The 25,911-nt window shown below is 44.7% G+C and overlaps 1 protein-coding gene across 1 annotated transcript in view; it reads left to right on the top strand.

Moving 5' to 3' along the window:
* The first annotated feature begins 5,813 nt into the window (after positions 1-5,813).
* LOC126474227 (uncharacterized) overlaps positions 5,814-25,911 on the top strand; it is a 919,981-nt gene continuing 899,883 nt past the window's right edge. Inside the window, exons 1-2 of the mRNA XM_050101692.1 lie at positions 5,814-5,868; positions 5,949-6,085. Coding sequence (XP_049957649.1) covers positions 5,814-5,868; positions 5,949-6,085 — 192 coding nt within the window. The remainder of the gene's footprint in view (positions 5,869-5,948; positions 6,086-25,911) is intronic.

The following is a 25,911-nucleotide window of genomic DNA, read 5'->3' as shown; positions in this document are numbered from 1 at the left end:
TTGTAATAGCCCTGTACATATAAGCCGTGTTTTAAAGTGTAGTAGTGTGACAGATCGTTCTTGATTATGTGTAAAAGTAACACGTTCCACTGCTCAGTCTCCTCCCAGATAGTCAGAAACACCACAGTAAATTTAGAAGTGGAATGTATGCCGTAAATGACAACAGTTTTAAAAAATTAACATGAAGGGAATCCAACAGAGACCTTTCACCGTCATTGCCTGATCAGGTGTTGTGCTACCTGGGTGAGTCGATGATTAATTGACTGATAACAGCAATTGTCCTTATTCCTAGCGGGCCGCGGTGGTCTCGCGGTTCTAGGCCCGCAGTCCGGAACCGTGCGACTGCTGCGAACGCAGGTTCGAATCCTGCCTCGGGCATGGATGTGTGTGATGTCCTTAGGTTAGTTGGGTTTAAGTAGTTCTAAGTTCTAGGGGACTGATGACCACAGCAGTTGAGTCCCATAGTGCTCAGAGCCTTATTGCTAAACGTGTTATGCAATATGAGATGAGTTCTTAAGATTTACTAAATGTTTTGAATGCTATTTCCTCCCACTCATTTAGTTATATTACAGCAGCCTTAATGTAATTTAATTAATGTTCCCATTTCAAGACGACTTTCTCTATAATCGGCATTCATGAATCCATATTACTTATGTTTGAAATTTACACGACTGCAGCTCCTCGATACGAACTGCGCTGGTCCATGAGTTGTCAGAAGACAAACAGTGAAACATTCCTTCTCCCACATCCTCTTTACCAGCGGTGGCCGCAGTACTTTCCGCTCTGTCCCTGAGATAAATGGCCAACTTTACTTCGCTCAAGGCCGATTTCATAAACGTCAGTTACAGCTAAGCACATCTTAAAATATCGCTGTCCTGTTAAGTACTTTTGTAACTAAATAGCAAAACTACGCAGTTAAGAAGCTCATAACGTTAGTTGCCATTTGTGGATTCGATCCTTGGTCGGCCGCAATTTGACGACCACTGCCTTAAGCCCCTTTTACATGATAGACTTTCTTGTCTCGATTGACAACGCCAGACAAGTGTGTCTACTGCAGCGCCCCTGGCGTTTTGTTCCCGTACTGACTTTCGTCTGTATTGACTAGTCATTTTCGTTTACACGTCAGCGCCACAATTGCCGGTGTTGTGTTAGCTGTCTGTTGTGAAGTTTGACATCTAAATGGAGAAAGTGAGGTTATGGGGGACTATTCTTTTTACAGAAAAATCTAGGTATAGTAATAAAATGTAAGAACAAACAATGCCAATGAAATTTATTAATGACCAAAGCAGAATTCATAATGGAGGTTGCTGGCAAAAGTGGTGTGGGAAATTCTCTACACTCCTGAGAACTGAAAGAATAGGAAAAGTTTCATCCAAACATTTCAGAACATACGTATATTTGATCGAGAAAATATTTTCTTCCAAACACATCAGTCAATATGTAGAACACCGTAAAGCGCCTTTTTGCTTTATCCTTTGAATCTTGTTTTCTTGCGAAATACCAAATAACAACGAACATTATTTTTCTCGTTCAATAACTCTGACTTCTTCACGGTTCAAATAATTTTCATTAAAAAACGTTTAGCCGCCCGAGGTGGCCGAGCGGTTCTAGGCGCTCCAATCTGGAACCGCACGACCGCTACGGTCGCTGGTTCGAATCCTGCCTCGGGCATGGATGTGTGAGATGTCCTTAGGTTAGTTAGGTTTAAGTAGTTCTAAGTTCTATGGGACTCATGACCTTAGATGTTAACTCCCTTAGTGCTCAGAGCCATTTGAACCAAAACACGGTTTATCTATTTACGTATTCATGCATAGTGTCTTCTCTGTAAAAGGTACACGCTTCTTGCTTCCAGATATTTCGTCTCTCTTCAAGGAGAACACTAGTAAGCAGTAAAAAATATCAGGACCTTGTGTAACTTTTTAATGTGCCATGAAAACAAAGCAAATAACATAACAAAGATTAAGAAGGCACGAAAGCACATAATCCGTTTCTGTAATAGGTGTGAGGTCGATCAGAATAGGTTATAACTTCCGATGTTAGCAGGCGCCGTCACAGTCCTTTGTCTCAATGCGTGCGCAGCATCCAGCGACCCCAGAAATATAGAACGCTGTCGGTACAATCTGTATATCATCGACGTCATACACACAATCCTGTCGCGGTTGGTTGCTGATTTACACGAGTGCACGAAAGGCGTGCGCACTTAGAGTAGTCGATTTTGACCGGAAAGTCGCTGGTGCAAAACGGGCTTTATGGCCTCCGCATACGCAGCGAATTAAACGAAACCCGTTGCCGAGGCGAGGTCGTGACCGATATATAGGGTTTTCCATTGGTAGTGACCGGACCAGATATCTCACGAAATATCAAACGAAAAAACTACAAAGAGTGAAATTCGTCTAGCTTGAAGTGGGAAACCAGATGGCGCTATGGTTGGCCCGCTAGATGGCGCTGCCATAGGTCAAACGGATATCAGCTGCGTTTTTTTAAATAGGAACCCCCAATTTTTATTACATATTCGTGTAGTACGTGTAGCAGAGAAAGTAGGCCTTAGAATATTATTTGAAAAAACGGAGATTATGCTAGCTGATCCACCACTTGCAAACAAAATTACAATAGGAGAACAGGAAATCAAAATTGTCGATAAATTTAAATATTTAGGCGAAATAATAACATACAATCTAAATGAGAAGCCATCATGGCAGAATAGAATAAAAAAACTGAACTACGCAAATTACATTACCAAAACTACATACAACAAAAAAAGCCTATCTAGAGATGCAAAATTAAGACACTATGAAACAGTTACACAACCAGAAATAACGTATGCAGCTGAAACTATCTTCAAAACAACTAATACAGCAGAAATTGACAGAATACTAAAAATAGAAAGAAGAATAATTAGGACATATATAAATAAACAGTACAAAATAAATGGACATTGGAGAATAGCATCAAATGAAACAGTATATAAGAAAATAGAACCAGTCATGAGCACGATCAGGAAGAAACGCATCTCATTCTTTGGACATCTGATGAGAACTCCAGAAAACACAATTAGTAAAAAAATAATACAAAAATTGTGGAATAGCAAGAGCGACATTAAATGGATCACAGAAATGAAGGAAGATTTAAAAGAACTCCAAATTACAGTAGATGACCTAAAAAACAAGACAGAGAAAACCAGAATACTGCAAGACCCGCAAACCAGACTACAAATGAAAATCAATAAAAGGAGTACAGGAAGAGTGGTCTCAAATGAAGAAAGAAAGAAAATATCTGAAAGAATGAAGAAATATTGGACAGACAGAAGAGCAAAACACCTTTCATATAAGAATAAACGCTAATAATTATATTACTTAAATATCATATTAAGTTATTGTGGAGCCAAATTGTATCCCTGTGTAACAACTTGTTTATAACCTTGTATTTTTGACTACAGTGGTCCAATGAAGGCCATAAAATAAATAATAATAATAGTACGTGAAGAATTATGAATGTTTTAGTTGGACCACTTTTTTCGCTTTGTGATAGAGGCGCTGTAATAGTCACAAACATATGGCTCACAATTTTAGACGAACAGTTGGTGACAGGTATGTTTTTTAAATTAAAATACAGAACGTAGGTACGTTTGGACATTTTATTTCGGTTCTTCCAATGTGATACATGTACCTTTGTGAACTTACCATTTCTGAGAACGCATGCTGTTACAGCGCGATTACCTGTAAATACCAATCAATGCAATAAATGCTCAAAATGATATCCGTCAACCTCAATGCATTTGGCAATACGTGTAACGACATTCCTCCTCTCTACAGCGAGTAGTTCGCCTTCCGTAATGTTCGCACATGCGTTGACAATGCGCTGACGCATGTTGTCAGGCGTTGTTGGTGGATCACGATAGCAAATATCCTTCAACTTTCCCCACAGACGGATCGCGGTAATCAATCGCATGCGACATCGCTGCAGTCACCTCGACCCCGCCGTAAATACGAGCGATGTACCGGGAAATTTCAGACACTAAGAGAATGTCACTCCGGGGAGAAGTTCTGCTGTGGAAGATGAACTGATGTTTAGCAGCAGCGGCAGTTGATTTTCGTACCTCCACGAATACCCACAAAGAGTTAATTAAAAAAAGAATTGTAATTTATTAAACTTGTTTTGAAATATTTTTGGGAACTGTAGGTTACTTTAGAGAATATATCACATTTTTTTACTTGTGCCATGTGGGTTGTGCACATCTTTTCAGTGTACTAATACAATTCGTTCTTCGTTTATCAGTCTTCATTTCCTTTTTCGTTCGTTAGTCTGGTATATCAACTGCAGTTGTGTAGTTGTTTCACAAATAGCTCAAAATCAGCAGGTGGAGATAGTAAATCATGACTATTACTATGAACTTCCTGTCAGTACTACTTCTACAGCATACAGTTCAAAATGCTAATCACTCCAAAGTGGAGTGTGTCGGTGTTTTCGTATTTGTATCACTTCCTAATATTAACGAGGCAACGGCCTTGCCGTCAGATCACCCAAGTTAAGCGCTGTCGGGCGTGGCCGGCACTTGGATGGGTACCCATCCCGGCCGCCAATGCGCTGTTGCCATTTTTCGGGGTGCATTCAGCCTCGTGATGCCAATTGAGCAGCTACTCGAGCGAATAGTAGCGGCTCCAGTCAAAGAAAACCATTGAGCGGTGTGCTGACTACACGACCCTCCCATCCGCATCCTCATGAGGATGACACGGCGGTCGGATGGTCCCGATGGGCCACTTGTGGCCTGATGACGGAGTGCTAATATTAACGGCAACACCTGGCCTAAACTTGATTTCTCAGATAAACTATAAACTCTAATGTGAAGCTCCTGCTTAACACGGACAAAGTGAAACGAAACAAAACTACACAAAAACGATTAACCGTCGCAATACCAAGAGGAAAATACTTTAATCCAGTAATGTATTTTTTTAAAAAAACTTTGAAAAAATATTTGTCGTTTTTAATCATTTCATATATCTGATTCCGTATTTGTTTTGAATTTATTAGTGAATGTAACTTTTCGCAACAAATTTCAAATTCATATTTACAACTTCAGGACCCTTCTTGCACATGTACGTATCTGAAGAGCATATGTTGTGAATGAAATTAACGAAAATCGTACTTCTTTAAATTTTTTACGGTGGTCATAAAGCGCCCTTCTTCCCGTATACACATTACGGAAAATGACTTGGTATTGTTAAGACTATGCTAAAAGGAATTTTCACTTCAGGACTCTACTTATACACCAGTAGCTATTTAAAAAAGATCTTGTTGGATGTTAACAACTAACGAGTTATTAAAAAAAATTGTGGTGGGCCCAAACTACCCCTCTCCCTTGGTAGTAAGTACGCTTTATGGAAAATGCTTTGGTACCGCTAAGGTTAATAATTAGACAAACGGGTCGCATCCAAGCAGCCATATTGTCACACATCGTATGCGATTCATCAGACTGCATGAAAATTCTAAGCGATCAGCGATCGATCGCTTCGATATGCGAACATATCGCACGACACGGCGATGAATCGCGATCCGTCGCTCGTGTGTGCGGCTATTCAGTTTCCACAGAACTACATTCTCCGAATCTTGGCTGAGATTTAGGAACTCGGTTTACGTAAAAATATAAACGCCTCGAATAAATATCTTTTGCGGGGGGATGTGAAGCGTCAGCAACGCCCGTCGGATCCGCGTCTGCGGCGTCAAGATTCGCACAGCGCGTCGCGACGCACCGCGAGCCGCGACGCGACACATGCGCGACCAGGAGCCGGGGGCCTGGCGGCGGCCCCGAACCGCGCATGGCGGAGCGGCGCAGCGGTGCGAGTGGCGCGGCGGCCGCAGTCTGCTGCGGAGGTCGGCTGCGGTGGTCGCTGCGCGCCCGTGTTCCGTGCCGCGACGCTCTGTTCCGATCCGTTCCGAACCGTGCTGGTGAGTTCATTTCCGCCGTGCCGGGGCGGCCAGTGCAGTGGACAGTGTGGAGGCGGCGGTGAGCGACCCGGGCCGGAGGCGGAGGCGCGCAGCCGCGCGGGCTCCGGACACAACCACAGCTGCGTCCGCAGCCGCACTGCAGGTAAGCCAGCCGTGCCGCAGTCTCGCCGCCGGGCTGGCCAGCCCTCTGCTCGCCCGTCTCTCCGGAACACGTCGGGGTCGATTGCCGTCTTGGAGTGCAGCCGAGGAACGCCCATCGATCGATGCCGTCGTCTCGAACGTCGCGTCCCCGCCAAACACATTCGGAAACGTCTTCCGGGAGGCAGTCGATACAGTACCGAATTGCCATTTGGTAAACAAGATAAGAGCTTACCCCAAAACCGTCACTGGATTCATGGAAATCAACACGTCGTTCTTGACGAAACGAAATCGATAGATAGAAAAGTAATTTTGAGAGAACCGCAAGGGACAGAGTTACATGGTCGCTATTTTTTGCTATGTAAACGGGATGTTTCATAACTGATGTTATCTGCTTCTAGAGGTTGCAGAGGGGGAATGAGTAGATCAAGTTTTATGCAGGAACCCACGTCCGGAAACGTCATCCAGCGATGATACAGAGCGTCAAAGTTACAGGCGATGTAAGTATATGCAGGGTGATTCCGTGATGATGTTACAGACTTTCGAGGCTGATGGAGACGGATAAATGTTCAATTTCAGGTAGGGTCCGAGGTTCGGAAACGAACGAGTCGAAAGTTACAAGCGAAAATCATTCAGACAGTGCAATACGTGCACCGACACTGTTGTTCCTAAGAACTTAGGGTATGCAACTTCCAGAGATGCTAGTCTAGAACAAAACAAGAAAAAATAATGAGCTCTAGAATGCATACCTTGGGAGCTATGGACATTTGTTCATCATCGCTAGTGTGAAACACGTCTCCTCTATTGCGGAGCCCTTAAGGTATGCATTTTGGAGCTCATGTTAACTAGACCTTTTTCTTGTTTTGGTCCGTACAATGCCTACCCTACAATCTTAGTATAAACAGTACTGGTACATGTATTCCACTGTCAAAACCTATCGCAACGGTTTTCGCGTATAACTCCGTTGCAGGGACCTTTACCATCAAATGATACATTTTCCATCTCAATCATGCTTGAAAGTTTGTAAGAGTTCGATAGTAACGTGATAAGTGAGAAAACTGTAGTGTAATGAAGGAAGACCTACACAACATCGGCAATTGTTGCACGTAACGCCCGCCGAAGTGGCCGTGCGGTTAAAGGCGCTGCAGTCTGGAACCGCAAGACCGCTACGGTCGCAGGTTCGAATCCTGCCTCGGGCATGGATGTTTGTGATGTCCTTAGGTTAGTTAGGTTTAACTAGTTCTAAGTTCTAGGGGACTAATGACCTCAGCAGTTGAGTCCCATAGTGCTCAGAGCCATTTTTTTGCACGTAACCTTGTCGTTAATAAATGTTACGTATGAGCATAAACGACGGAGGGGAACAGTAAAAGCCTTTAAGATACGTAGCTTAATTTCCACAGTCGCAATATAGCACTGGAAAGTATATTCGTTTTTATCAACAATTAAGGAAGCAATTGGCGGTGTCAACAATGGGGGTGGAAAATACCGCTGCGCTGTTTGTTCTGGTTGCCTGGCACGCTCTCGGTTGAATGTTAGAATAGCTCTCTGTCCACGTCGTAACTATTGGTAGCAAAGCAGCTTGCTCTGAAGCATTTGCTTAGTGTCACATGATATTAAACTGTGTGACGAAACAGTATTAATAAAAATATTACATCTAGTTGAATCACAGTGCTTCTATTTTAATTAACTGATGAACCCTCAAAATTTAAGTGACAGAAGCTATCTTGCCGTGACACCCTCTGAACCTAGTGTAGGTATTTGGAAGGATAAGCGGGTGTTACAAAGCGAGAAATAAAAGTTACCGTCTTTAGATATCTAAAGCAGTATGATCGCATCCAAGCTGTTATAAACAGAAGAATTGTACAAAGAAGGGCAACAAGAATGGTCACAGACTTGACCCGTAGGAGAACGTTACCGAGATGCTGAAGAAACTAAACAGTCAGACTTTTGAAGATAGGCGTAAACGAAACCGAGACGTCTGCTAACAAACTTTCAAGGACCGGCTTTCAATTATGAGTTTAGGAATGTACTACAATCCCGCTACGTATCGCTCACATAGGGATCGTGAGGATTAGAATAATTACAACACGCACTGAGGCATTCAAACAATCATGCTTCTCGCGCGCCAGTGGAGTGGGAAGAAACCCTAATAACTGGTGCAATAGGACGTACCCTCTGCCATGCATTTTACTATGGTTTGCAGAGCATAGCTGTAGATGTTGTAGAAGTAACGAAACAGAGGTTGAGATTCGTTGGAAGAATTCTACGTTCAGCAAGCGTGAAAGCGTTACGGAGAGGCGTTATGCGTCGCGGAGCAACTAAAAATTCAGAGAGCGTACGTTCCAAGAAAAGGTTGCTAACATATTTTACCTCCTCACGCATACGTTTCGCGAAGTGACCATAACGAGAAAGTCGGTGAAATCTGAGCTGATGCAGACGTTTGTGGAGAGTCATTCTTCCTATGCACCAGTCGCGAACGGAAAAGGGAAGGGGAGACGTATTGTGGTGCTGAAGTAGCCTCCGCCACACACTGTAAGCTGGCTCGCGGAGTGTATATGTGGAACACTAAGACAATGTGCCACTATAGGCGTTTCATTATTCTGATTTCAATAACGCTCACCTGTGTTGTAACAAAATGGCTGCTTCGTGTTAAATTGTACGTCAGTATTTCTTACACGGAAACGTAACATTTGTAGCTCTGACATGCTATTGAAACATGCAGCACTTACACAACCGTATCCACCGGCTTACTACGTCGTAGTGACCGGTCCGCAAAGAGAAGTTTGAAGTGAAAGCCAATGGAACCCAGCAGCAGTGACGGAGCGTCAAGTTGCTCTGGAAAAGCGTTATCGCGCGCGGCTGTATCGAAACAAACATGTACCGTTATTATTTTAGCGTGCTAGGATAAACAGTATCACCAACGTAATCTGAACTTACGATTTCTATGCAACGTACTTTCCTACGGAACCGATGTGTACTCAACATCCCTACTTTTGTAAAAACAACAGAACGACACACTGCTCTTTTTTCATCATTGACACAGTTTAATACGTAAATCTTACCTTAACTTGAAGGCTGGTTTCAACTAGAGTACTTTACTAGGCATGATCCCATTGGCGATGGTATGCCGGTGCTTTTCTTCCGATCTTCTAACGAATGAGTCCTGTGGCAGTACAATTCGAAGCAGAGAACGGCTAAACTGATCTACTGATATATATGTCTGCGTGTTAAAAGTGTGGCGCGACTTTGGGAATACGGTCAGACGCTGTCGAGTGGCCGACACGATCCGTAGTAGTAGATCAATTCGGCCGTTCTCTAGAAACGTTTCTGTTTTCTAGATCGAGCCCTGCTGACAAGAGTGGTTCGCTAATCTCAGAGGAGTTTTTATTTGTGAGGGGAGAGAGGTGAGGAACGAGAGACGCCATTGAGCGAGGGCGTCGGAACTTTCCGCTGTGGGGTCGGCTGTTGCGTGGGAGGCTAGTCTCCCAAGCAATGTGGGGGAAGGGGTTTTCGTGGCAATGAAACATGTCCAGTCTAAAAGCAGGAGAATCCTCGTGCAACAATTTCGAAGCGCATCTTAAGGCGGCTGCACACGTGACTACATGCTTGACAATCACGCATGCGCAAGCGTGTTTAGCAAACATGCTCATGTTCCTAGCGCCTCCCCACGGCTGAAGCATGTTTTGTACAGTCAATCGGCCTGTTTACCAGAAAATGTCGAAGACCACGATGCGCGGCTTTGGCAGCCGCTTTGTTTGTGTTACGAAAAAAACAAAAGAGAAAACGTGACATGTGGAGTAAATAGTGGTTAAAGCAACGAAAATATTATTCCCATATTTATCTTTAGCAGTAAACACGCTAGGGAAACTGTTTGATACCAATGTTGTTTTTCTTCTTCTATTCTCCATGCAATATTGTATTCTTTGAAGAAACCTACATTACAGTACAACATTTCTACGGAACGTAATTTAGCAGGACCAAATAAAAATTAATTACTAACGAATGCGTGCACAAGCTTCACTGAAGCACGCACACGGTTGAACAGTTACACAAACACGCATAATCGAAGTTCCATCATCACCATCAAGCGTCAAGCTTGTGCAGTCCTAATCTTTGCGGAAATTTTTCCTAGGCACGCTGGTTGCAGCTACCTTTAACGCTAGATTACTAAACTCTCGTAAAATTTACGACTGCATTAGGGTATGAAATAGGACATTCTGTATTTAATGTGGTATGTAGCAAACCACTGGAGATCTAGTAATTGTAATTAATAAATGCATAACCTATAAATTATGACTTCCTTTGAATAAAATGTAGCCGGCCGCTGTGGCCGAGCGGTTCTAGGCGCTTCAGTCCGGAACCGCGCCGCTGCTGCGGTTGCAGGTTCGAATCCTGCCTCGGGCATGGATGTGTGTGATGTCTTTAGGTTAGTTAGGTTTAAGTAGTTCTAAGTCTAGGGGACTGATGACCTCAGATGTAACGTCCCATAGTGCTTAGAGCCATTTGAACCATTTTTTAATAAAATGTAGATTAGAAAGCTATACGGTGGTTTAGTAGTGGTACAGCATTTTCCTCCGGTTAGAATGGTTCGAATGGCTCTGAGCACTATGGGACTTAACTTCTGAGGTCATCAGTCCCCTAGAACGTAGAACTACTTAAACATAACTAACCTAAGGACATCAGACACATCCATGCCCGAGGCAGAATTCAAACCTGCGACCGTAGCGGTCGCGCGGTTCCAGACCGTAGCGCCTAGAACCGCTCGGCCACCCCAGCCGGCCCTCCGGTTAGAGTTCTGGGGTTAAAGGAGCGTGGCGTTCGCAATCTCAGTAGGACTGCTGTGCAAGACGAGAAGACACCGACTGGAAAGATACGTGACCGCGACATACACAAATAGCAACACAGGCGCACGCGCGTCGTTCCGTTATCATTTCACGCACCTACATAAAGAACGCGTTTGTTTGCTCAGGTACGGAGGACATTCACACTGCAGCCAAGCACCATTTTCCACTGCTGTCACACCTATCTACAAGGCAGCCCGCTTTCTCGCATTTAAATTGATCTCGGCAAATACGATGCAGGGCAGCCAAAGCTGCCGCCTGACGGACGTATAGCGAAAGAATGCCCGTTTCACGACGTAGTACGTGTTCTGAAGACTGAGTTTACACGCTAGATCAGGGTTTCCCCAAATATGTTACGCGAAAAGTTAATAAGTGTTCCGCGAATAACTGTTTATAACGTGGCGGTTCTTTTCTTTCGATTTTTTGACGGTACTAATTATTTTTTAATTTTGTTGTGAGTCCTGTGTTATTATTTATGATTTAATATTGAAGTGATCACCGAATAAAACAAGGAACCACTCGTCTTGTATAGGGTGCCTAAGGGATGCTGCTTTCTCAGGATGCTATTCAACAATTCGAGCAAATCACTTTAATAATTTTCATTAAAATAAAGAAGATTGACAATACTTAACTTGAAACTTCCTGGCAGATTAAAACTGTGTGCCGGACCGAGACTCGAACTCGCACTTGCCCGCGAAAGGCAAACGTCTCGAGTTCGAGTCTCGGTCCGGTACACAGTTTTAATGTGCCAGGAAGTTTCATTTCAGCGCACACTCCGCTGTAGAGTGAAAATTTTATTCTAAATACTTAACTTGTATTTGCAAGTGTCGCAAGCGATGGGCCACGTGCAAACCCTAATGTTCTTCGCTATAGACAGTGTCTAAACACGCAAATGGATATGGATCACTAATAACGCTTCTGTGAGTGCCGGGCTACAACTGTGCGAATACTGTCCCGATACTGAGCGGCTGAGGCTTTTTTTTTTGTGTAACATTGTTGAAGATCAGTCTCACCGGCTTCGCCGGTTTGACGTGTTATGGTGTGGTGTTTTGTTTGACTTTAGTGCTGTGGTGGCACCGTTTATTTAAACTTTTGGGGACAGGATCGTGAATTATTGAACTTAGAAGTTCGCCAATCCGCCGCCATAGGTGGGGTGCCTCATTGGGTTGAGGCTTTGGTTTTCTAGCTTTGTTGTCACTAGGTCAATATTCCTATGTTGTCTTGGTTTGACTTTGTATAAGATTACTTATTTAGACGTCCTAGACTTCTGGTTTTCGTTTTGTTTACAGCCTATTTTACTTGATTTCTATTTTACTTGATTGGACACCATGAATTTATCCTACATCTTACTGGCGTAATATGGTTTTGGTTAGCCTATTCTGATTGGTTTTTCACCGTGCCATGAATTTATCCTACGTCTTACTGATCTAATATTTTTAGTAAGCCTATTCTAATTGGTTTGTCATGAGCTTGTTTTACATCCTATTGGTCTAGTATGGGGTAGTAATTAGCCTATCCTAGGTGGTGATTTTCTAAGGGAATGAGGTTTCTTCTGCTGGTGGGCACGAATTCAGATTGCTGGCTCTATGATGCTTCGTGGAACTCATTGTTTGTGCCATGTTCTTGGTTGGATTGTTCCGATGTTTCGTAGGTGTCTGCTGTTGGCTCTGTATATGCCCAGCTTTTTATAGACAGTTGTGGTTAGCTTTTTTATTGTTGTTTCGACAGTGTCCATCTCCAGGGCTTCATGGAGGGTTGTAGTTTTGGTCCATAGGATCCATCGAAGGACTTTGTTCTGTATTGTCTGCATACATACCTTTTGGTTTTGCTAGCTGTTCCCCATGTGTGCAGCCATAAGTCATGGTGGGGAGCACAGTAGTTTTGTAGCGGGTCCTTTTAGTTTCCTGTCTTATGTGTTTGCTTCTAAAGAGTTTGGCAGGAGCAGCGCTTATACTCTCCCCTTGTAGAGGCCGCTCCTGTCGTGGTCCGGTCTAATCATCGCACTACTGGCTGGCGTCGCCTCACTGCCTTCTCTGGTCTTGCGTTCTTCGCCTTCGTTCCGGCGCTTGTGGTTACGCCAGAACATTATTAATCTTCAAAATAAACAAGGTGTGCAAGTACTAGAATTCTCGAAGTGTTCCGTCAGAGGAAAACTTCGGGACCTCTGCGCTAGAGTAAATGGCCGATATCATTTCTGTAATAAAGGCATTGGAGCTCTCTGCGTAAGCTGATAAATGTGTGAAAAATGTCAATTTGCACCGTGCTGCGGTGTCCGCTCGAACTTTATATCTGTATCAGAATGGCGGAGTAGTTGACAGCTACTTGTCAACTGGGTTGCTGCCATAGCAACAACCAATTAGAGCTTGCTCACCCCTTTCTGTCCACCGCTGTCATGTCGCTCTCATATCTTACATGATAGCCAAAGCAAACCCAATATGGACTTCAACGAACAGCACGTTAATGTTTCCAGAACAGAAACGCCTGGATGTCGATGCCGCAACCGTACTGTGTACGCAGACAATCGTGAACCGACATTATCGAACCCTCCCCTGACGCGACTGTCAATCACTTCGTTATTTTGATAGAGCCGTAGGGCCCCATATAGCTGGTAGGATAAGTCAATTTGTCAGGAGCGTAGCGTGGTGCGGAAGTGAAATTTCGGCGATAAACAGCTTGAACAGGAACCGTTGAAATGTAACGATACAGAATGCTGCAGATTAGATGGGTAGATCGAGTGCTACTGAAAGAGGTCCGGGACCGAATTGGGAAGAAAATAAATTTGTGGACAAACTTAACTAACAGTAAGTAACTGTCAGTAAGACACATCCCGAGCCATCAAGGAATCGTCAGCCTCGTAATCCCGAAAAGTTTATGGGCTATAGCAAACAAACTAAAATTAATGCTGGGTGCAGTAGTTAAGAGAAGATGGAGTGGCTTGTTGATGTTAGACTAACGTGAAGAGCTGCGTCAAACCATTCTTCGGAACAATAAAAAAAATGGTTCAAATGTCTCTAAGCACTATGGGACTTAACATCTGAGGTCATCAGTCCCCTAGAACTTAGAACTACTTAAACTAGATTGTCGCACAGATGACAAAATGGTAGATATCGAAATAGACGACAGAGGGATAGAGAAACAAATTAAAATCGCTCAGAAGAGGAAAGGCCGCTGGACCTGATGGGATACCAGTTCGATTTTACACAGAGTACACGAAGGAACTTGCCCCCTTCTTGCAGCGGTGTACCGTAGGTCTCTAGAAGAGCGTAGCATTCCAAAGGATTGGAAAAGGGCACAGGTCATCCCCGTCTTCAAGAAGGGACGTCGAACAGATGTGCAGAACTATAGACCTATATCTCTAACGTCGATCAGTTGTAGAATTTTGAAACACGTATTATGTTCGAGAATAATGACTTTTCTGGAGGCTAGAAATCTACTCTGTAGGAATCAGCATGGGTTTCGAAAAAGACGGTCGTGTGAAACCCAGCTCGCGCTATTCGTCCACGAGACTCAGAGGGCCATAGACACTGGTTCCCAGGTAGATGCCGTATTTCTTGACTTTCGCAAGGCGTTCGATACAGTTCCCCACAGTCGTTTAATGAACAAAGTAATAGCATATGGAATATCAGACCAATTGTGTGATTGGATTGAAGAGTTCCTAAATAATAGAACGCAGCATGTCATTCTCAATGGAGAGAAGTCTTCCGAAGTAAGAGTGATTTCAGGTGTGCCACAGGGGAGTGCCGTAGGACCGTTGCTATTCACAATATACATAAATGACCTTGTGGATGACATCGGAAGTTCACTGAGGCTTTTTGCGGATGATGCTGTGGTATATCGAGAGGTTGTAACATTGGAAAATTGTACTGAAATGCAGGAGGATCTGAAGCGAATTGACGCATGGTGCAGGGAATGGCAATTGAATCTCAATGTAGACAAGTGTAATGTGCTGCGAATACATAGAAAGATATATCCCTTGTCATTTAGCTACAATATAGCAGGTCAGAAACTGGAAGCAGTTAATTTCATAAATTATCTGGGTGTACGCATTAGGAGTGATTTAAAATGGAATGATCATATAAAGTTCATCGTTGGTAAAGCAGATGCCGGACTGAGATTCATTGGAAGAATCCTAAGGAAATGCAATCCGAAAACAAAGGAAGTAGGTTACAGTACGCTTGTTCGCCCACTGCTTGAATACTGCTCAGCCGTGTGGGATCCATACCAGATAGGGTTGATAGAAGAGATAGAGAAGATTCAACGGAGAGCAGCGTGGTTCGTTACAGGATCATTTAGTATTCGCGAAAGCGTTACGGAGATGATAGATAAACTCCAGTGGAAGACTCTGCAGGAGAGACGCTCATTAGCTCGGTACGGGCTTTTGTTGAAGTTTCGCGAACATACCTTCACCGAAGAGTCAAGCAGTATATTGCTCCCTCCTACGTATATCTCGCGAAGAGACCATGAGGATAAAATCAGAGAGATTAGAGCCCACACAGAGGCATACCGACAATCCTTCTTTCCACGAACAATACGAGACTGGAATAGAAGGGAGAACCGATAGAGGTACTCAAGGTACCTTCGCCACACACCGTAAGGTGGCTTGCGGAGTATGGATGTAGATGTAGATGAAACCTAACTAACCTAAGGACATCACACACATCCATGCCCAAGGCAGGATTCGAACCTTCGCCCGTAGCAGCCGCGCGGTTCTGGACTGAAGCGCCTAGAACCGCTCGGTCACAGCGGCCGGCGAACAATAAAAACTAAACTCTGAAGCCGGAGGAAAGCAAGGAGCTACCACGTCCAACAGCCACGTCTAGCATAGCAGTGTGGTTTTCGAAAGAAGCTCCACATTGGAGATCAGCACTTTAAGTTTTACTACATACGGAGAAGTGAGTCACTGGGAAAGCGTTAATAGCCCACTTACGGCGCAACCGTTGCAAATGGCGTGCATTCACTGCTTATGCTTCTCTTCACACGCAATAACCTCTTTCAAACGGAAGACGGTAGGTTATGGTTCGACTGCCCTTGACGTGGAGGCTACTAAAGAGTGAGAGTGTGCTCGGACTGAGTAATGATCAAGAAAATAGCCTTACCGTTTTCTTTTGCTTTTAAGCGCTTTAGGTAAACCTCTTAGAATATGAGTAGCTATAGGGAATTTGAACTGCCGTCGTCGCGAACGCTCGTCTTTCAGACCTCACTGCTGAGGGACATTGCATGCAGATCCGTTCGTTGAATCAGATGATCCTTTGCGTGAACTATTTCGCAATTTAGCTAACAAATATTGCACGAATTCGAATGAGATGACGATCGGTGAGATAATTACTAAAAATGCAGACAAAAACTTGCCGATCACAGCCGCAAGTTGTGAGCAGCTGCTCAGTTTAAAAGCTTGTTCGTGGCACAGTGCAGCTCCAGAAGGTGACGTGGTGTGTGTGTGTGTGTGTGTGTGTGTGTGTGTGTGTGTGTGTGTGTGAGTGAGGGTGGGGTCAAGGACTCTCCGATGGGGAAACACCATACGTCTTTGCAAGGAACGGGGGAATTCTTGCGGACAATCCACACGTTAGCAATGCATCGTGCTTCCCAGACATGCCATTTAACGCGTTGCCTTGTTTAACATATGGTTTAGCCAGGTCTCTGCGCTAAGAACACGTTGCATTAACTTACGTAAAATCGTTGCGTTAAAAAAACGCCCTTGTAGCCTTAGCCTGAAGAAGGATAGGGCGGGGTGACCGCAGCAACCTATCTCCCCAGGTTTGCTGCGCGGACCTGTTGGCATCGCTGTTATTGACTGTAACGGTACCTTCTGTGCGACGCTGTCGCTCGACGTTGTCTTTGGGAGTGACAACAAGCAACGCTTGTGCGAGTGACACGAAGGAACGCGCGGGCGCTCGAGGACTGACGTGTCGCTCACATAACCTCAAGCTCAAGATAAATATAAACCCCAAGTACTATTCTCTTTGCTGGAAGAGTCATTTGTCATGTTTTGTAATTAGTAGCACGTCGTGGAAGTGTTACGGATGGCTTTTTCATTGAGTGTATGGCAATCTAGGTAAGTCAATTCTGGTTATGCTACATTCTTCGTGAAAATCAGAACCATGTCTTGAACGATACATACTACGTATGATTTAAAGAATCCATAATGGTTTTACTTAGAACAGATATACAGTGGAATGTAAAAAAAATGTTATCAATTGCTTTTTATTTACCGATACGTACTTCAGAGCGAAAGCATCATCTGCAGTATTTAAGAGTTGCAGGAGGGTGTAAGCGAATGGGGGAGGGTGCGGTATAGTTTCGTCTGTATTTGCTATTCCTACCCTCTCACCTCGTAAATCCAATCGTCATTCGCTTCTTCCCTTGCAGTCTAGAAACAGCAGCTTGAGTATTGCCGTAATAAATGATAACTAACAAGGGGAATAAAGAAGTGCCAATTACCGAAATTTAAGTTTCAGCTTAGTATAATCCATTGATGTATTTTTTAACACTTGCACTACATAGGGCTGCACTGTTTCACGCTTCACAAAGTAATATACATAAAACTTCCTGGCAGATTTAAACTGTGTGCCTGGCCGAGACTCGAACTTGGAAACTTTGCCTTTCGCGGGCAAGTGCTCTACCAACTGAGCTACCGAAGCACGACTCACGCCCGGTACTCACAGCTTTACTTCTGCCAGTACCTCGTCTCCTACCTTCCAAACTTTACAGAAGCTCTCCTGCGAACCTTGCAGAACCAGCACTCCTGAAATAAAGGATATTGCGGAGACATGGCTTAGCCACAGCCTGGGGGATGTTTCCAGAATTAGATTTTCACTCTGCAGCGGAGTGTGCGCTGATATGAAACTTCCTGGCAGATTAAAACTGTGTGCCCGACCGAGACTCGAACTCGGGACCTTTGCCTTTGCGGGCAAGTGCTCTACCATCTGAGCTACCGAAGCACGACTCACGCCTGGTACTCACAGCTGTACTTCTGCCAGTACCTCGTCTCCTACCTTCCAAACTTTACAGAAGCTCTCCTGCGAACCTTGCAGAACTAGCACTCCTGAAAGAAAGGATATTGCGGAGACATGGCTTAGCCACAGCCTGGGGGATGTTTCCAGAATGAGATTTTCACTCTGCAGCGGAGTGTGCGCTGATATGAAACTTCCTGGCAGATTAAAACTGTGTGCCCGACCGAGACTCGAACTCGGGACCTTTGCCTTTCGCGGGCAAGTGCTCTACCAACTGAGCTACCCAAGCACGACTGACGCCCCGTCCTCACAGCAGGTAGAGCACTTGCCCGCGAAAGGCAAAGGTCCCGAGTTTGAGTCTCGGTCGGACACACAGTTTTAATCTGCCAGGAAGTTTCATATTAGCGCACACTCCGCTGCAGAGTGAAAATTTCATTCTGGAAACGAATATGTTGATGCACTGATACATACAGTAACACTACACCACAATACATCACCCCACACTGCTATCCGGATGCGGCGTTCGTGGCAATATAGGTAGTCCAAGTGTCATTTGCCGACGCGGATGAGATGCTCGCGGGCATCTAAACATGTTCTCGTGGTTTTTGACTTCGCGAATCGCGGATTACGTCTCGTGACGTGCACGAATAATTACACAACATCAGACACCTTTATAGTCACAAAATTTACTTGTTCTCTTAGCCTGATTCCTTAACATCTTCACACCAAGCACACGATTAAACACCTCGACATGACTCTCTCGCCGGCCGGGGTGGCCGAGCGGTTCTAGGCACAACAGTCTGGAACCGCGCGACCGCTACGGTCACAGGTTAGAAACCTGCCTCGGGCATGGATGTGTGTGATGTCCGTAGGTTAGTTAGGTTTAAGTAGTTCTAAGTTCTAGGGGACTGATGACCTCAGAAGTTAAGTCCCATAGTGCTCAGAGCCATTTTAGCCACGTCTCCCTCGCTCGTTCTGGCGCGAAGAAAAAACAAAAAAGGCGACCATAGCGCTGTCATGATAATCGATATCAGCGCTACTCGACACATGCTTACACGGGGTTTCGACAATATCCTGGTGAGGGAGTAAAATTTTCACAACACTGAGTTGTGAATGCTACAACAGGTCATGGGGAATAGCGTCGATTGCAACTTTTAAATCCTGAAGATAGAGCGTTCACTCTAAAATACTTACAGATAAATATATAAAGATTGCAGTTTCTGGACTGTTGTTCATAAAACACTATATATACTGATCTTGTCGGGTGTTCGAGGAGTGCAGATTCAAATGGCTCTGAGCACTATGGGACTTGACTGCTGAGGTCATCAGTCCCCTAGAACTTAGAACTACTTAAACCTAACTAACCTAAGGACATCACACACATCCATGCCCGAGGCAGGATTCGAACCTGCGACCGCAGCGGTCGCGCTGTTCCAGACTGTAGCGCCTAGAACCGCTCGGTCACTCCGGCCAGCGAGGAGTGCAGAGGTAAATGTCTTCAAAACGTGTTCTAGGCGCTTCAGTCCGGAACCGCGCGACTGCTACGGTCGCAGGTTCGAATCCTGCCTCGGGCATGGATGTGTGTGACGTCCTTAGGTTGGTTAGGTTTAAGTAGTTCTAAGTTCTAGGGGACTGATGACCTCAGATGTTAAGTCCTATATTGCTCAGAGCCATTTGAACCCCATAACAAATACCGGACGCCGTAGGCTGGGCAGACTGATAAAACATAACAGGCGGCAAACTGTGGCGAAGCTAACATCAGACTTTAATGCTGAGCAGTGTATAAGTGTGTCTGAACACACAGTGAACCGAACACTCCTAACGATGGGCTTCCGCAGCTGACGAATCACGCATGTGAAAATGTTAACACGACGACATCGGCAACTACGACTGAAAGGGCAAGTGACAATCGGCACTAGACGTTGGCGCAGTGGAAGAGCGTTGCATAGTCTGATGAATCCCGACACCTTTTTCAACTTGCCGATGGGAGGGCAGGAATCCGACGTCTTCCAGGGGAACAGCTCCTTGATACCTGGACTTTTTCATGGGGATAGGCTGGTGTCGGCTCCATTGTACCTGGGAAAAATTCACATGGACACCCGTGGGTGCAGTGGCGCGCGTGCAAGGCACCATCACGGCCAAGCAGTATGGGACATTGGTTGCTGACCACGTAGACCCCTTCATGTCGATCGTGTTTCCCGACGACAGTGGCATTTTTCAACAAGATAATGCTCCATTTCACGAGGCCAAGAGTGTGACGGAGTGGTTCGAGGAACACAGTGGCAAGTTCCATTTGCTGTGCTGGCCTTCCAACTCGCCAGTTCGGAAGCCCATCGAAAACATCTGGGATGTGATTGAACATCCAGTCAGAGCTCATGCCCCCTCGCCGGAATTTACGGGAATTAGGTTTCTTGTGGTGCAGACCTGAGAAGGCCTCGTTGCTTCGATGCCACGACTCTGTTGTCCGTGCCAAAGATGGACAAACCGGATATTAGTTAGGTGGTCATAATGTTCTGGCCGATCAGTCTATGGACCATAAGTTTGAAAAGCGAAGTAGCTGAGAAGGGGTAGAGAGTGGAGTAGAATGTGGTTGACATTTCACTACTGTAGATGTTTTGGATCCATCTACGCAAATACTGAAAACGCATTTCTTTTTATAGACCAAAGTGGTTGTATTTTCGGGTGTTTCGTGTTTACGCAGGAAGTATAGTCAGCGTGCACATTTGTCAGGTATTTCTGGCCTTAACGTTGTTTTGTGGGCTTATTTTCGTTTTCGCTAGCCTCACTCCTAGCTTCCTAATGTAACAAACGACTAAATATTGAACCAAATGGTTCAAATGGCTCTGAGCACTATGGGACTTAACATCTATGGTCATCAGTCCCCTAGAACTTAAAACTACTTAAACCTAACTAACCTAAGGACAGCACACAACACCCAGCCATCACGAGGCAGAGAAAATCCCTGACCCCGCCGGGAATCGAACCCGGGAACCCGGGCATGGGAAGCGAGAACGCTACCGCACGACCACGAGATGCGGGCTAATATTGAACCATTAGTGCGCATAAATATTTAGGTATGGTAAAATACGCGTTTTCAGTAGTTGCTAGACATATCTAATATGCCTTTAGTAATTCTCTGGCAACTACGGACTACACGGCCAAAATAATGACGAATGTAGTTAACACATTCAGATTCGCAGAACCGCAATGGACTGGATAGCGGCATTTAGTACGATTATTAGCTGGTATGTCTACTGTCCTCTTCGCAAATGCGTCTAGCACAGCGAGAACAGACTGAGGCGGTGATACACTGACTCCCTTTACGAGGGGCGTTTGAAAAGTCCGTGCAAAGTCCGAGAGATGGCACCACGGTACGTATCGAAGTCATGTTTAGTTAGTAGCATCTTTGGAAAGAACGCACATATTCAGCCATATTGGTCTATTTCTTTGTGTTTGGCATTCGTGTGAATTAAAGAAGTTGAGTGATTGTCAAAAAATGGACGAAAAAGAATTTCATGTGGTGATTAAACATTACTTTATGAAAGACTAAACGCCTCAGGAGCCTAAGAGAAGCTTGATAGGCATTACGGTGACTCTGCACCTTCGATTAGAACAGTTTATATGGGCACAAGTGATGCTGAACGTTCTGGACGCCTTGTAGAGGTTACGACTCCAGAAATCTCTGATAAAATCCATGATGTGGTGATAGATGACAGAAGAATTAAGGTGCGTTAGATTGTTAGTGCTGTGGGAATCTCGAATGAACAGCTACATAATATTTTGCATAAACATTTGGACATGAGAAAGCTATCCGCAAGATGGGTTCCGCGATTGCTCTCGCTTGACCAAAAGCGGAATCGTGTGAAGTGTTGCAAGGATGGTTTGCAGCTGTTCAGGAAGAATCCTCCGGACTTTAAGCGTCGTATCGTCACTGTGGATGAAACATGAATACATTACTATACTCCTGAGACCAAACAACAATCTGAACAATGGGTTACCAAGGGAGAATCTGCACCAAAAAAGGCGAAGACCATTCCTTCGGCAGGAAACGTTATGGCGACTGTCTTTTGGGATTCGCAAGGGATAATCCTCATCGACTATCTGGAAAAGGGTAAAACTATTACAGGGACACATTATTCATCGTTATTGGACCGTTTGAAAACCGAGATGCAAGAAAAACGCCGGCGATTGGACCGCAAAAAAGTCCTTTTCCATCACGACAATGCACCAACACACACCTCAGCAGTTGTGGTCTCAAAATTATTGAAAATAGGATTCGAACTCGTTTCACATCCCCCCAATTCTCCAGACTTGGCTCCCTCGGACTACTATTTGTTCACCAATTTGGAGACATGGCTGGTGGGACAAAGATTTTATTCAAACGAGAAGGTGATTGCAGCAACTAATAGCTATTTTGCAGACTTGGACAATTCCTGTTATTCGGAAGGGATCAACAAATTAGAACAGCGTTGGACGAAGTATATAAGTCTAAAAAGAGACTATGTCGAAACATAAAAAAGGTTTACCCCAAACACGTAAGTAGTTTTTATTTTTGCACGGACTTTTCAAACGCCCTTCGTATGTAACGCTTACATGTAAGCACTGCATGCGCCGCAAACCGTTGCATGGTACGGCAGTTGTCACCTGTAGCTAGTGCTGCGTTCTTCATTGTAACGATTCTGTTGTCAGTTTGGTGAAGGCACTCTTGTCGGCTGAAGCAGCAGAATGTTACCGTTGCACCGTTCCGCTGATATTCGCCTCCAGTCCAATTCGCAAACACTCGGAACATCGCCGAGAAGTAAGCCTCTTACTCGGTCTTGGTCCTGACTGGGCAGTTTGGCGCGGTATAGCTAGTGCAGCTATTGGGCAGTGCGTGGCCGTGTGTGAGTAAGAATGTGGGGGCAGGGGGAGAGGCCGGGGCCGGGGCAGCGAGACGGAGGCGGGATGTTTTGGCAGCAGCCATTGCCGGCAGCGGCGCAATCAATACACAGCCAGCGCCGCTCCACGCAGAGCCGTGCCGTGCTCTGCTCTGCCCTGCCGTGGTCGCAGCACGCGGGGCGTGGCAGGCGTCGCGTCCTCTCCTCGGGACACTCGATGCACGTATAAACGAAGCCTTATAGACCTGAGTCGAAACAACGTCCCGGGCGTAGACAACATTCCATTAGAACGACTGACGGCCTCGGGAGAGCCAGTCCTGACAAAACTCTACCATCTGGTGAGCAAGATGTATGAGACAGGCGAAATACCCTCAGACTTCAAGAAGAATATAATAATTCCAATCCCAAACAGAGCAAGTGTTGACAGATGTGAAAATTACCGAACTATCAGTTTAATAACTCACAGTTGCAAAATACTAACGCGAATTTTTTGCAGACGAATGGAAAAACTGGTAGAAGCCGACCACGGGGAAGATCAGTTTGGATTCCGTAGAAATGTTGGAACACGTAAGTCAATACTGACCCTATGACTTATCTTAGAGGAAAGATTAAAGAAAGGCAAACCTACGTTTGTAGCATTTGTAGACTTAGAGAAAGCTTTTGACAATGTTGATTGGAATACTCTCTTTCAAATTATGAAGGTGGCAGGGGTAAAATACAGGGAGCGAAAGGTTATTTACAGTTTGTACAGAAACCAGATGGCAGTTATAAGAGTCGAGGGACATGAAAGGGAAGCAGTGGTTGGGAAGGGAGTAAGACAAGGTTGTAGCCTCTCCCCGATGCTTTTCAATCTGTATATTGAGCAAGCAGTAAAGGAAACAAAAGTAAAATTCGGAGTAGGTATTAAAATTCATGGAGAAGAAGTAAAAACTTTGAGGTTCGCCGATGACATTGTAATTCTGTCAGAGACAGCAAAGGACTTGGAAGAGCAGTTGAACGGAATGGACAGTGTTTTGAAAGGGGGGTAGGGGGGTATAAGATGAACATCAACAAAATCAAAACGAGGGTAATGGAATGTAGTCGAATTAAGTCGGGTGATGCTGAGGGAATTGGATTAGAAAATGAGACACTTAAAATAGTAAAGGAATTTCGCTATTTGGGGAGCAAAATAACTGATAATGGTCGAAGTAGAGAGGATGTAAAATGTAGACTGGCAACGGCAAAGTAAGCGATTCTGAAGAAGAGAAATTTGTTAACATCGAGTATAGATCTAAGTGTCAGGAAGTCGTTTCTGAAAGTATTTGTATGGAGTGTAGCCATGTATGGAAGTGAAACGTAGACGATAAATAGTTTAGACAAGAAGAAAATAGAATCTTTTGAAATGTGGTGCTACAGAAGAATGGTGAAGATTAGATGGATAGACCATGTAAGTAATGAGGAGGTGTTGAATAGAATTTGGGGGAAGAGGAGTTTGTGGCACAACTTGACTTGAAGAAGGGATCGGTTGGTACGACATGTTCTGAGAGATCAAGGGATCACCAATTTAGTACTGGAGGGCAGCGTGGAGGGTCAAAATCGTAGAGGGAGACCAAGAGATGAATACACTAAGCAGATTCAGAAGGATGTAGGTTGCAGTAGGTACTGGGAGATGAAGAAGCTTCCAAAGGATAGAGTAGCGTGGAGAGCTGCATCAAACCAGCCTCAGGACTGAAGACCATAACAACAACACTACGTACATCGCATTTAAATGCCTCTGGTAAGGGTCAGACTTGTTTGCTGAAATCGCTGTTTTATCCACGGGTTTGCCAAACAAGCACGTAGGCATACCAAGAAAGATTTTCAAATTTTTAAGCACCTGTCACTCTATGCGTACGTATTGTATCCTATGCGAATTATTTTGACACTAGGGAGCGGCTTCCTTTAGCAGAGTTTCATCGGTATATTTATCTCTCAAGATAAATCTACCGATGAAACTCTGCTAAAGGAAGAATCTGAATAATTAGTGCCGGCCGGTGTGGCCGAGCAGTTCTAGGCCCATCAGTCTGGAACAGCGCGACCGCTACGGTCGCAGGTTCGAATCATGCCTCGGGCATGGATGTGTGTGATGTCCTTAGGTTAGTTAGGTTTAACTAGTTCTAAGTTCTAGGGGACTGATGACCTCAGATGTTAAGCCCCATAGTGCTCAGAGCCATTGAACCAGTTTTGAATAATTAGAATATGATGATTATATCAACTTTGTTTATTATTTTTTATTTATTACACTCATTCCTGTATGTTGTACTTAGAATATTGATTTTCTTCTCTACGTCTTTCTGCGTAACATATGGTTGGGTAAGACGCAACACCTCTACCATTTTGGTAATTGCCAGTGGTGGAATTGGAAATTCGTGGTAAGGTCTCATGGGACTAAACTGCTGAGGTCATCGGTCCCTTAATCCAACTTAAGCTAACTTACGCTATGGACAACACACACATCCATGCCCGTGGGAGGACGCGAACCTCCGACGTGGGGAGCCCCACGGACCGAAACAAGGCGCCCTAGACCGCGCGGCTGCCAGTGGGATGTGCATAAAGTGCGGGAACACTTTCAATTATTTATTGCACAAGAACTAAATATTGTACTGATGTCATACATATTCCAAGCGGTTCTAGGCGCTACAGTCTGGAACCGCGCGACCGCTGCGGTCGCAGGTTCGAATCCCGCCTCGAGCATGGATGTGTGTGATGTCCTTAGGTTAGTTAGGTTCTAAGGGATTGATGACCTCAGAAGTTAAGTCCCATAGTGCTCAGAGCCATTTGAACCATTTCATGCATATTGCATATTGAAGAGAAACTCTGGAAGTTTTTGTTTTTACAAACATTCGATACGTGAACCATGAGTGACCCGGCAGACGTCAATACGGTAATCGAATTCTTGCTAAACCCGTCCCAGCATGGCATCGCCGACTGTGGCAGTCACTTCCCATATTATCTCCCGGAGCTCTGCTACATCACGTGGTAGAGGCGGTACACACACCAGATCTTTAATGTGTCCTAATAGAAAAAAATCACACGGAGTGAGATCTGGTGTCCGGGTAGGCCATTTCATGAAAGACCTGTCCACTTCTGTGGCACGGCCAATCCAGCGACGCGGGACTTCCGTGTTCAGGTACCACGAATTTC

The sequence above is a fragment of the Schistocerca serialis genome, chromosome 4 (assembly GCF_023864345.2).
Source record: "Schistocerca serialis cubense isolate TAMUIC-IGC-003099 chromosome 4, iqSchSeri2.2, whole genome shotgun sequence".
NCBI classification, from domain to species: domain Eukaryota; kingdom Metazoa; phylum Arthropoda; class Insecta; order Orthoptera; family Acrididae; genus Schistocerca; species Schistocerca serialis.
Note: the sequence above shows the minus strand (reverse complement) of the source record. Positions and strands in the feature narration are given on the sequence as shown.